The sequence below is a fragment of the Acomys russatus genome, chromosome 27, assembly GCF_903995435.1.
Source record: "Acomys russatus chromosome 27, mAcoRus1.1, whole genome shotgun sequence".
Taxonomy (NCBI): domain Eukaryota; kingdom Metazoa; phylum Chordata; class Mammalia; order Rodentia; family Muridae; genus Acomys; species Acomys russatus.
In genome coordinates, this window is record NC_067163.1 from 4,557,058 (window position 1) to 4,570,681 (window position 13,624).

A 13,624-nucleotide genomic window follows, 5' to 3' on the forward strand; every position below is an offset into this window, starting at 1 on the left:
GTACCACAGTTTTTTTATCCATTCTTCAACTGAGGGACATTTAGGCTGTTCCCATGTTCTGGCTATTATGAATAAGGCTGCTATGAACATGGTTGAGCAAATGTCCTTGTTGTGTGCTGGAGCATCTTCTGGGTATATTCCAAGGAGTGGAATAGCTGGGTCTTGAGGTAGCCTTATTCCCAGTATTCTAAGAAAGAGCCAGATAGATTTCCAAAGTGGTTGTACAAGTTTGCACTCCCACCAGCCATGGAGGAATGTTCCCCTTTCTCCACATCCTCACCAGTATGTGCTGTCACTTGAGTTTTTGATCTTGGCCATTCTGATGGGTGTAAGATGGAATCTCAGAGCCATTTTGATTTGCTTTTCCCTGATGACTAAGGCCGTTGAGTCTGTATGAAGCTCTTTTCACTGTAGTAGGCAAACATCTCTTGGGTCTTGGGAAAGATGCAGGTTTCCTCGATTCCTGGTTCCTTACATGTGAGACAGGGAAAGTCATCTTGGCCCCTTGGGTGTGCACAGGAACAGTGGTCTGCAGTGTAACCGTGGAAGCACTGCAGCAGACAGCCCGTCCACACCTAGTCCTCTCAAAGCAGCAGGGCAATCCCTTGATGGCACGGAGGCTTCATATGTGCTTTCTTTTTTCTCTTTTTCACATTAAGCATAAAATCAGCCACGTTTTCTGCATGTGTCGAGAGTTGTGAACTTGTTTGGGACCTTGAGCCGACAAACATTAAGAAAAGAGCATATATTTAACCAAAGCCACATAGACCTTTAATTCCAGTACTGTAGAATCTGAGGCACAAGGGTCCTATGTTTGAGGCCAGTTTGTGGTACACAGCACAGTTCCAGGCTAGTCTAGACTAAATCCTGTATTAGGGCATTAGGTTAAGAAAAAAGGTTTCAGGTCAGAGAGATGGCTCAGGAGTCACCACACCTGATAAGCCAGGTTGGCTCCCCAAAACCCACACGGTGGAAGGAGAAAATGAACTGCAACAAACTGCCCTCTGGACTCTGCATATACACCATGTCGCGTACACACCCACCCCCGTTCAATGTCAGTAAGTGCAATTGAACAGAAAAGATTTTGTTTACTTAAGAACAATTAGACACTTAACTAGGTATATGAGCCAGATTTGATCATTCATAATGATGGTTTCCATTCCATCATAAACTTTAGCCACATGGCCAGTGTATATGTTCAGTGTTGTCCCCTGGGCTTTGGGTGGTTTTGTAGGATGTAATGAAAAGAGAAAAGTGAATGTTCTAAATTCCAGAGCGACAAATTTAATTAGTCACTATATTAATAAGATGTCTATAACAGCCATAATTTCATCCATAATTTTGAGATGACAAAAAAAAAATAAATTTCTGTGTAAACTCTGTGTTTATATTTAACTATATTTAGGTCTCTTAGAAGCAAGTGCCACCCACACAAGGACAAAAGGTCAGCTAGAGGTTGGTGGGGATAATGACTGACAGCATGTGTTACAAGTCCGTTGTGTCAGCTGAAATGTCACACAGTGGAAGACCAGTTTTATTAGTGTGTTTGGAAAGAGTTGCAGGAACATGGTCATGTCGGTGCACCTGGTGTTGGTAAATGTGAAGGTTTGCCAACGGAAGGAGAAGCAGAAGTAGCAAGTGTATATAAAATTATATCCCAGAATTCAACAGGTTAGGTCCTAGTATCCAGTCATGATTGATCTTAATGGCTATTGACACGGTGAAGGATGGGCTGAGTTCATAACTGTGTTGTGGAAAACTTCATATTCTATTATTGGTTTTTATTACTATGAAATTGTGGGTGTGGTGTCCTGCCTCTCCTGTTCTACAAAAGGGGTCATGCTGCATTTGTGCATCAAGCAGAGGAGATAGGGAAGGTTTTCCCTGCTGTGCAGTGGACACTGCAGAATCAGCAATGCAGTGGACACTGCAGAATCAGGAATGCAGTGGGCACTCTAGAATCAGGAATTCAGTGGGCACTGCAGAATCAGGAATGCAGCGGGCACTGCGGAATCAGGAATGCAGTGGGCACTCTAGAATCAGGAATGCAGTGGGCACTGCGGAATCAGGAATGCAGCGGGCACTGCAGAATCAGGCACTGTAGTGGACAATACACACTCTCATGGCCATGGCATTGTTGTGTTGGTGTGTATGTGTAATGCTGGCATGAACTAAGAATGTATCCAGTGACTTTTCTATCGTTTCTTTCAGGTTGCTACCAGCTATGTAATGTTTTTCGATCCCATGAGATGGAAATTGACCAGTGCTTGCTGGAGTCCCTTCCCCTGGGCCAGCGGCAGCGTCTGGTGAAGCGCATGCGCTGTGAGCAAATCAAAGCCTACTATGAGCGAGAGAAAGTGTTCCAGAAGCAGGAAGGGCTCCTGAAAAGAATCAAGCCTGGGAAGACCCAGAAGGTCCGCTTCGGCCTCTCTGATATGATGCAGGATGCCATCGTCCACCACCATGACAAAGAGGGTATGTCTTCCCACGGGGCGTCCCACGGGGCTTCTCAGCATCTGTCTTGTTTGTTGCTGTCTAGGGAGATACGAATGCCTTTAGAAGCGCTGTACCTTCCAAAATATGATATGAAACATCCTGAGTCTTTGGTCTTTGATCCATTTTTAGCTGCCTTTTGTAAAAGGCTGGTTTTGTATCAGGATGGAGTTGAGTTTCAGAATTCTTTCCATTGGTGTCCAGTTTCCTTGCACATTATCTTAGAAGATATGTGAAAAAGTAAAATTTTGGTGAAATGTTTGTATATAGCTCGAGGGAGAATTACCTAAGACAAAAGACTTCTTTTAAAGTCACAAACTTCAATTTTTAACAGGACACTTGGTATTTTAGATTAGTGGTTATCAACCTATGGGTCATGACCCCTTTGGGGGGTTAAAAGACCCTTTCATATGGGTCACATATCAGATATCCCAAATATCAGATATTTGCATTACATTTCATAACAGTAACAAAATTACAGTATGAAGTGGCAGTGAAAATAATTTCATGGTTGGGGCCGCCACAACGTGAGTAGCTGTATTAAAGGGTCCCAGAGTTAGGAAAGTTAGGACTCACTGCTGTAGGAGTTGGCTGTGACTGTTCTTTTCATTTTTTTTCTCCTCACACATGCATACATATGGTGGCAAAGTCAGTTGCCTCAAAACTGTCATAGGTTTAGGAGTCAATTTTTCTAAAGCGCATTTCCTAGGCTGGCTTGTGACTCTCCCTTGTCTCTGTGTAGTACATGAATGGCCTCAGATCTTGCATTTGGGTCTTTGATCCATTTTTAGCTGCTTTTTGTAAAAGGTTGGTTTTGTGTCAGGGTGGAGTTTCAGTGTCCAGTTTCCCTGCACCGTGTGCACAGACAGTACTCTTCCCCATGGGCTGTGGGTTGTGGGGTATTTTGGGGATCTCTCTTCCATCCTATTGGTCTCTGTGCCTATTTTTATGCCGTCGTTAGTCAGCTGTGATGCTTTCAGTCTGCCTTGAAGCTGGGGATGGCAGTTCTGCCAGATTTGTTCTTTGTTCAAGATGGCTTTGACATTCTAAACATTCTGGGTTGTGGTCTGTGATGTGAGCATTTCCTAAGCACGCCTGATCTAAACTCCCTTTGTCTTCACACGATTAATATCAACACCGTTCACAAATTTTTATGTATGGGTTTCTTACTGCTTCTTGTTGTTGCTTTTACAGTCTATTTTCCAAAGTTTCAATGTGAGAGGAAATGTTCAATTTCTGGGTGCATGTTATGATAAAAATCTGGCATTCCTCCCATCAGATTGATGTGTTTGATGCCTGGCCCCTGTCTTACTTTGGGTTTCTATTGCTGTGAAAAGACACCATGACCAAGGCAACTCTAACAAAGAAAATCATTTAATTGGGGATGGTTTACAGTTTGAGAGGTTTAGTCCATTTTCATCATGGTGGGAAACATGGCAGCATGCAGGCAGACATGGCGCTGGAGAAAGAGCTGAGGGTTTTACATTTTGATCCCTAGGCACTGGGAAGAGGACAGTGTGTTCTCTAGGAGGCTCAGCTTGAGCATGAGACCTCAAAGCTCACCCCACAGGGACACGCTTCCTCTATCAAGGCCACACCTCCTAGTAATGTCACTCCCTGAGGGCCAAGCATTCAACCATGCGAGTCTGCGAGGCCATTCCTATGCCACCTGCTACAGAGAAGTGGCCAGAGAAACCCTTGAATGTCGAGATGAATTAATAGCCAGTTTTGACAAGGGTGCAGAAGACCAGAACGCAAACATCAATGTTAGCATTAAAAGTTATTTTGATGAGATTTCAGGGGCAGAATAAGAACGAAATTCAGACTTGGGTGGAGGCCAGACATGTTAAACTACGACGAAGATCATGTCTGTGTGTGTCCATGTCCTGTGGTCCTGTGACTCTGTGGCAGACTCTATGTAAAGGTACACGGCTCATTCTTGTTAGAAGAAATGTCAGAAGCATCCAGTCCCTGGCTGCAGCATGGCTTCTCTCTGCTTTTAACCTGCTTTGCTGTGAGAATTGGGAGTGGACAGCACCACCAAATGATTTGAAAGCTGGAATTTGGTCAGAAAAGCCCATACAAGCTAAGAAATCCTGGGTTTCAAAAGAGATCTACATCAATAAAAGCCTGGTCCTCGTACCTGGACCGATAGGAAAGAGTCCTCGAGAGCATCGCTGTAGTAAGCTAGATCACGTCAGTCACAGCTTCAAGGAGATGAGAGCCTGGGAAGCTTTCTCTTGGAAAACTAGCTCCGCTGGGCTCCCTGTAGCATGGGGTGCCCTTGGAAGCTGTTTCTGGGGGCCCATTTCAGCACACCCAGCTGCCCAAACACTCCGAGGCCAATGGAGTCATGGTACAGTAGGGGACTGAGCTACGTATTCAGCTTGCGTAAGACCTTGGTGTAGCTCACATGTGTAGGGTTGACTGAAGTGAAAAAATGCAAGAAAAAGCTGGCTATGGAACATCTGGGAGGGAGAGAGGCCCAAGGACTGAACCCCAGCAACAGATGAGATCGGGGTTCCTGTAGGTAGCTCCAGAGAGGGAAGTGCATGGAACTGTGAGGATGACCTCTGAACTGTGGTGAAGATCCCAGGATGCTGGAGATGCCAAGCATGTGTAACACCTCCCCACATCAGCCACAGGCGGCCAGCAGAGCCAGCCCACGGCAGATGTCACATGGACTCAGCTGGCAAGGCCACAGGCGCAGGGCTTAAAGGGCCCCGGGAACTCGTTTTATATCCCAGTGTGTTCAGGACACTGCGCGGGAGAACTTCCTACGCCAGGGTTCAGCCCATGGGCCCCCCTCCCTCCTAGGTGTCCTTCTACTCCTCTCTTTAGAGGGGGAGCTCTGTGCTACACCGGCACATCTATGCCTCTGTGACCCGTTTTAACTTTACCACGGCTGAGAGTTTGTCTTGATTCCCAAGGGAGACATTGGATTTGGCTTTTTGAAAATGTTTAGAAGCTTTCTAGCAACTTGGAAATACACTAAGTGAGGGAGAAGGGGTATGAAATGCTGAGTGACTATCTGTAGGTGGTGATTTTCCTCTGGCTGTGAGAACACATCACCGCGCATTCAGTTGTAGGACGAGTCTCAGTGCGCCATCCTATTTTGTGTGTCCATAGGTCAGAAGTCAGATCTGGGGCTCAGCGGGAGGGGTGAAATTTGGGTCCCATGGGAACCGCCCTCCTCGCCATATCTGACAGTCGCCCTCTTGGGATCAGAGTCTCCTCCTCCATCTTCAAAGTGAGCCACGGTGGACAGACTCCATCTGACACCTCATATGTTTTGCTACTTTTCTACCGTTTCGTCTCCTTTATCAGTCCTTTTGTCTGCCTTGTCAATTTCCAGAGCTCTGTGTGACTGCAGTGGGCTTACTCAGACCATCCAGCTGTCCCCACTACTTAAAAGGCAGTTAAAATATAGCTACGATTTGCCTTTCCTGGAGAGTTTAACGTATTCACAGGCAAACCTGGGCAACCCGAGGTCCGGGCCCAGGACAGAGAAGGAAGGTGCCACAGGTTTTTATCAGACAATAAGAAGAACGTGATGCCATTTGTCTGCTGATTGATCCTCCCTGCATCTGTTGTAAGAGAGACTGACTTGCTGGCCTGAGAAAAATGTTGAAACTCATGACGCTGTTAGATGGCATTAGCAGAAAGGACAGGAGGCTGCGGTGGCTTCCAGTGGACTGTACTCTCTCCCATGAGAGACGTGGATCTCAGCAAGTGCCAGGGCGAGCAGGAGAGCAAGGAGAGGAGAGTGTGTATGTGGAGCGGGCAGGATGGCGAGTGCAGGCTGTGGTGAAGCTCAGTCGCGCGGCATTGCCTGGCACGAGCAGGCCCGTGGTTTGAAAATACAAGATGAGAAACTAATCCAATCTGTGGACATATCAGAGCAGCTGAGGTCATCCTTAGAATTGGGTTGGTGTGAACGCTGCTGGGGTGACAGAAGTGGGCTTCAGTGCCACCACTGCCCTGTATGGTGTTCTCCTTTCCAGTGGCCTGTTACCCTCCCATTACTTGTAGAATTCTCTCTCATCTATAGTGCTAGAGTCATGTGCCCAAACTATGTTCCTGTAGCAACCTACGAGGAAATTGGTAACAGAAAACATGACTTATCTCCTCACGCTGTGGGAAGCCAGAAATCCGAGATCCATGTGTGAGAGAGTGTCCTCCCTCTGCAGACTCAGGGTTCCTGCCAGCTGCCTGTGTGCAGACAGGCCTTGGGGCCCTTGGCTAACTTTTTGTATGTCTTCTGTGTGTTTGAATGTTCTCACTGGGTCTCTGGTTCAGACCCACCCTATGCCTGGAGAGGCTCTTCTGTACCCCATCACATGGCAAGTCCTCTGATTTCCAAACTAGGTCCTGTGGTACAGTTCGAGGTAGACTCCATAGCCCGGTGCGGTTCCTAACAGAGGTGTCTGGGGACTAGATGGGACACTGAACATATTTCCACAAGTGACTCGCATGTCGCATCCGAGAAAGCATCAGTGCAAAGCAGTCAGTGGTGATGAGTGATGTTAACATCGCCTTTTAGCCCATTTCCAGTGGGGCCAAGCAGTACAGCTTCTCCTTAATTCATAGTTATAAAGACTCTGAGCCTGCATGCCTACCTTCAGCCTTTTCCATATAATTACAAATTCATTATAATTTATAACACGGTTGTCCAAGCCACACTCTCGTTTGTAGGTTTCCACGCTCACAGTGAATGAATCACACCCTGACACCAGACAGCAGCCAAGGTCATTACCCACTCCTTACCACTCCAAATCCATCTGCTAATTCCTGCTAAGGCCACATGAGCAGCCACTAGCGTGCATGCGTGTGCAGTAGGGCTGGCTGGCAGATGTCATCTGAAGGTCCCTCTGTGCAGTACCCTCAGGGTTCTCACAGCTACTGTGGGAGACAGACAGCCCTCAGTACACGAGGAGAGGTGGACTACCTTGGCCAAGGACACTCAGGTCCTAAGTGGTAGACAGGGAACAGCCACTCTGCCCAGTTCAGGCTTCTGATCCCAATGCCAGACCCTAATGACACTGCTACACAGCAGGCTCCTGTGAAAACCTGTCCCTCCACTGAGCTGCTGTGTCCAAGCCCTTTCCTTTCTGCCTACAAAACTCTACACTTCTAGCACAGTGTGTTTGTGACTTGTGACCAGACACTAGAAAAGAGCAACTCAAAGGACAACAATGCTATTTGGCTGCAGGGCTTAAAGGTGACAGCCTATCATGGCAGCAAGGAGAGGCCTTGATACCCCAAGGGGCAGCAAACAGAAAAGGAACGCTGGACGGGCGAGATACAGCTCCCAAGGATGCACTTCCTGGGACCCACTACTCCCAACCCTAGTCTCTGCCATCTTCACCTCACTGCCATCATGTTATGAATCTGTTGATGACATGATCTATTGATGAGGTCATTTGAAGATTTGATTACCAGCCAACCCTCCAGTGTGTGGGTCTGTGAGGGATGCCTCATGTTGAATCCATAGCACAGAGTCCGAGATTTATGTCCTGTCACTTCCACATACAGTGTAATAATGCATACATATGCATACGGTCCATTCCTAATTTCCTCGCGGTTATTATGCCAGTAGCTAGCCAAGTTATGACTATGTAGCTGGCAGTTAAAATCCTGGCCACTTTGCAGAATGCTCATTTAGTACTGGTGAGACACTAAACCATGCATTGACTTCAGGCAGAAACCTTCAGAATCTAAACGGCCTTTAATCACCAACCCCTCACCATTTTATAGCTCATGATTGGGTGCCTTCAATTATGTAGCAGCTGTTGCCTGTTATCGGAAAGCATCCCAGTTCAGTAAGCAGAGCTGTGTAAATCCCCCAGCTGCCCACACTGGCCATGCTCATCATGGACGCGCATGCAGTGCACACAGAAGCACGGGTCTCTGACACAAAAGTTTGCACTGAGAGGAAACTCTGGAGGGCAGGCTGTTGTTCTGTGTCTCCACCCGCCTCTCCCAGCACACCCCAGCCTGGGATGAGCTGAAGTCTGTCTGCTGCATATCAGTTCGCCATTAAGGAGATGACCAGCACAGTAGTAAATCTGTCCCCGTACCCACTGGCTCAGGCATGTGGCCCACCTCAGAATGTGGACAATGAACTCCGTAGCCTGCAGTGATGGCTTTTCACAGCCAATGCTCTCCTCCTGTTCCCCCCTAAAGGCAGCTGATCTCTTCTGTTTTCTTCAAAATGCAAATATCCAGCATGTGAGAATTTCATATTAAACCTAATTCTCCTGGGCAGGGTCTATACAGGGTCCATGTCAAGTACAGCCATGAAGACCTGGGTTCTAGAACCACTTTGACAGCTGGGACACTTTCCATCCATCACACAGGTGTTGATAAAAACGCAGAGGTGTGCACTGTGCAGAGTCCTTCCTAGTCAACCTGATCCCTGTTCTCAAGGTGACAGTGGCCTGGTTCACTGGGTGGCTATTCCTGAGAAAGAACTCTCCCTTCTCCTGGGAAACTTGCAGTTGTGGTTAATGGTATGAGTGAGATCTCTGGCTTCTAATACTTTACACGCCCTGATTGTGTCTTAATTGAAACTGAGAAAAGCAAACGCTTTAGCTGAGTGAATAGTTGTACTAGCTCAGGCCAGACGCGTCAAGTTTCAGATGGTTTTACCATCAAGGGGCAAGCACAGAGATCACTATTCACTGCATTCTGATCTTCGGCTTGAAAAAGAAAGAGTGACTGGTAATCTCGTGGGAAGAGGCACAGCCTCTCAGAGGCCTGCACAGCTGGGTGGCTTACACGCGCAGCTGCCAATCTGCAGACAGCATTGGCCTCCGACAGTGTATCTGTAGCACATGCAGAAATGAAACGCCTTACATGGAGGGTAAAGATGTGCCATTTGTAAGACCAGAGAGACCATGAAGTGTGTATTAGCAGAGGCGTTCCCTGTGCTGTGTCAGTACGCAGAGAACTTCTAGGAATGGAGCCGTGTAAACGCTAATGTCTGGAACGGCACCTGCCTGCAGCGTTAAAACTGGCCCCCTCGAAGTCACCGCCCCAGCTCTGCGTGATCCAACATCCAGCTCCACGGCAGAGGGTGTGTTGTTTTCTAGAGTGACAAGAAAGCAGAGCTGGGCTGTCTTGCCTATTGTTGCTCCCCAAAATCAGAAAGCCCCTTACATCATGTATTTGTGGCTCCTTTTCCTACTCCTGTCTCTGGGCATCCCTCTCTTAGGACTTGGCTCCATGGCTCCACTTAGAGTTCCCTGACTTGGTGCTATGTACAGGGAACATTTTAAAACACTATTTCTCTCTCTCTCTCTCTCTCTCTCTCTCTCTCTCTCTCTCTCTCTCTCTCTCCTCTCCCTCTCCTCTCTCTCCCTCTCTCTCTCTCCTCTCCTCTCTCTCTCTCTCTCTCCCCTCTCTCTCTCTCCTCTCTCCTCCTCCTCTCTCTCCTCTCCTCTCTCTCTCTCTCTCTCTCTCTCTCTCTCTGTGTGTGTGTGTGTGTGTGTGGTATGTCTGGCACATGAGAGGGCAGGACCTCTTGTGGGTGGCGTCACACGGATCTGTGGGACTTTTGGCTTGGTACATGCATCTTGGAGCTAAAATTTGCGCTTCATGGTCTTACATCAAGGGTCACTTAAGTATATCTTGAGCTCCTAGGAAATAGCTTCGCCTACAGTTTATTCATCTGCAGATATCACTGACCTCACTGGCCATTTCCTGCTTTTTGCTTGGCCCTCCTCGCCAGACTTTCTCTCATCGGCTCTCTACAGATCTCCCTGAAGCTTCTCCCTCTCTTTTCATGACAGGATAGTCTTTCCCACGTATAGCCTACCCCTCACAGCACCTGTGTTTGTCTATAACACCCCAGCCTGGGAACTTATACAGAAGAGCCATGCCGCCCTGTGACTCTGGTGGCTTTGCTTTTCCCAAAGACTTTCCACTTGGTTACTCACCCCCTCCAGGAGGGACGTCAGTCAGACTCGACGTGGGGGCTCTTACCACCTCACACAACCTTCAGTCCTGTTGTAGAGTCCTGGTTGCCAAAGAGTCCCCCGGAGCTGGGGTTTTAACGTAAAGTTGGGTGGGAGGCGCCATTTCCGTGCCGTCTCCACTTTGCTCTCTCAAAAATAAAAATAAAAAATCAGATCCCATGAGAGGCTTCAAGTTATCCCGTTGCTTGGCTCCTATTTCATCTCTCGCATCGGCTGCTTTCTCCTGTGGTGTCACCTCCACCCCTCATGCGTGCAGGGAAGGAAAATGGCCAGACCTGTCCGTGGAAGGCATGATCTGTATAGGTTGACAGATTGCACAGGCCTGGGTAAGCTACCATGAAAGCGGGTTGTAGGAAAATAGCAAATGTGACTTCTACCCAACTCTAGCATCCTGGGCGGTCTGTCCTGTGACACTCTCTCCTTGTGCACTTTGTGGACTTACAGCTTCCAACGTGTCGTCCTAAGTAAGCCTCTTTAAAGATTATTGGTACAGCCTCAGGTGTCACCTCAGCAACAGAAAACAAACTAAGCCACCTTTGCCTCCAAATGATCTTCTTCCTTCATAATGTTTCCCACACACAAAGGATTAACCCCATGACTCTTGCTTAAGGTCCTTGCCTGGCTGTACTTTGAGCAGATTCCAGACACACTGAGGGCTTTGACATCCTCACCACAGGCGAGGATACTGCCATCAGCACTGTCCTGATGACGCCATCACCACCACCTCCCATGATCTCATGTCCCACCAGGGGACCTGGGATCCCTTGAGTGATAAACCTCTGGGCATCTCTATAAGAGATTGTTTAGATGAGGTTAGTCTGGCCCACAACTGTGAGACGCTCTGCTCCATGACACTGTGGAGGTGAGGCAGGGAGAAAGTGAACTGTCGGCTTCCTGGCTGTTCATCGGGTGTGCCCTGCTGCTTGGCACTCCTGTCTCCATGCTGGCCCTGACACAGTGGACCGTAGCTCTTCCAGCTGTGAGCCAGAGTAAGCCTGGCTGCCTTTCAGTTTCTTTTTGTCAGCTGTTTTTTCACAGCAACAGGAAAAGTAACTAATTAATTTATCTATTTATTTGGACAATTAAATTAGTTAGTTTTGTGTCATCTAGAGCAGGATATAGAAAATAGTATAAAGGTGATTTTTTAAATCCATTTTGATTTTGTGTGTGTGTGTGTGTGTGTGTGTGTGTGTGTGTGTGAGAGAGAGAGAGAGAGAGAGAGAGAGAGAGAGAGAGAGAGAGAGAGAGAGAGAGAGAGCTGGAGAGATGGGTCAGTATTGACTACTCTTGCCGAGAAGATCTGGGTTTAGTTCCCAGCTCCTACATGGCAGCTCAAAACCACCTGTAACTCTAGTTCCAGTGCCTTTATGACCACTGAAGGCTCATGCACGAGCATGTTTACAGTCATACATACACACAAACAAAAATAAATATCCAGGCATGACGGCACGTGCCTTTAATCCGAGCCCTTAGGAGGCAGAGGTAGTGAGTGAAAGTCCAGCTTACTCCACTTAGTGAATTCCAGACCAGCCTGAGTTACAGAGCAAAACTGTCTCAAACACACTTTCAGTATCACTGTGTGTATGCTGTGTGCATGAGGGCTCAGGAAGTCAGAGCACAACGCTGTGCAGTCCTTCCTCACCTTCTACCTTTTATGTGTGTTCTGTCTGGGGCTTGACCTCATGTCGTCAGGCTTGCGTAGCCATCACTGCCACCCTTAGTCCTTATAGACACCGTGGTTCTTCCTTCTCCTGCTGCCTTGTCATCACCCCGCCTCTCTCTTGCTTCTCTTTCTCCATCCATGACCCTCCTTTCTTGAGGCCACCTCCTCCCTGATCATGGCCCCATTTCTATGTCCTGTTTTACAAACATACATGAACATATCCACATATGTGTACACAAGTTTATGTGAGAGAAACTATGCCGTATTTCTCTGAGTCTAGATATCTGGGTAGTGTGATGGTTTCCAGGCCCATCTGTTTTCCTGCCAGGACGTGACTTTGCTTTTTCTTTGTGGCTGAATAAAACTTGCATTGTGTGTGAGAAGCACATTTTCTTTATTCATTTATCTATTGATAGACAGCTGGCATGCTTCTGTTTCTTAGCTCTTGTGGATCGGAAAAGCCATGAAGATGAGTGTGCAGGAATCTCTGTGGTGTGTGGACTTGGAGCCCTTCAGACACATACACCCAGTCACGTGGCACATCTACTTCCACTTTTGAGTACCCACCAAACTGACTTCCATGACACAGCTGGCCACACCCTCACAGCGTTGTGAGATCTATAGCTCTGTCCACAGGTGTTTGATCCATGGATATGGAATCCACTTGTCATGTTGACCTCGTATTACTCCACAGCACCTTCCTGCTCTAAGCCACTCTGATGTAGACTGATGTCCCTTGTCATTCTCCATCCCAGTGAGAGAGAACCTCTGTCCTGATGCAGGCTCCCAGGAGAGCAGCCTCTCCTCCCCCCTCCTTTTCCTCCACTGTGGTACCCTGTAGGTGCCTTAGCAGAAATGACCAACTTAACTGGAAATTTGGTGAAATAATGATAAATACTCAGATGCTCAGATACTCACAGGACCATTTGTAAGCAAGAAATCTGTGCCTGGTATATGAGGGGGTTTCTTTGGAACCGGTGAGGAAAATAAAATGCCGACCACAGCTGTGGAGATTTAGGAACCAGCTTTTCAATACCCCATGGAAATGTACAAAATTGCTCTATTAAATAACTATTTACTTTTATTTGGATACAACGGGTATTACAAACACAGTTGGTTTCATATAAATTTGAAATTCTTAAAGATTTGACTTGAGGTCAAGTCGGCCGAGCATTGCCGTATTCTATGGAATTCCCCCTTGGTGGGAACCAGAGAAGCCTGCTCTGCTCTGGGGCTTCTGATGAGCTAAGAGGGACAGGACTTCCCAAGAACACGTCTATCCCTGTGAGCTGCATAATGAAGTTAAAGGACCATAAAGGGACTCGCTATGGAAAGAGGACAGTGGCATGTGACATAACAAGAAAAATGACCTCACACTCTGCACCCAGTTCTCTAAGCATACAGTTAGCTCTAAACAGCCTGGTGGCCTTGGCTGATCACTGGTCCCCAGAAAGACTGAGATGTAATTTGATGTTGGGAGCTTCATGTC

At 47.4% G+C, this 13,624-nt stretch overlaps 1 protein-coding gene across 1 annotated transcript in view; it reads left to right on the forward strand.

The window, feature by feature from the left end:
* Myo16 (myosin XVI) overlaps positions 1-13,624 on the forward strand; it is a 373,810-nt gene that overhangs the window by 22,903 nt on the left and 337,283 nt on the right. The window contains 1 exon segment of the mRNA XM_051169490.1: positions 2,212-2,475. Coding sequence (XP_051025447.1) covers positions 2,212-2,475 — 264 coding nt within the window.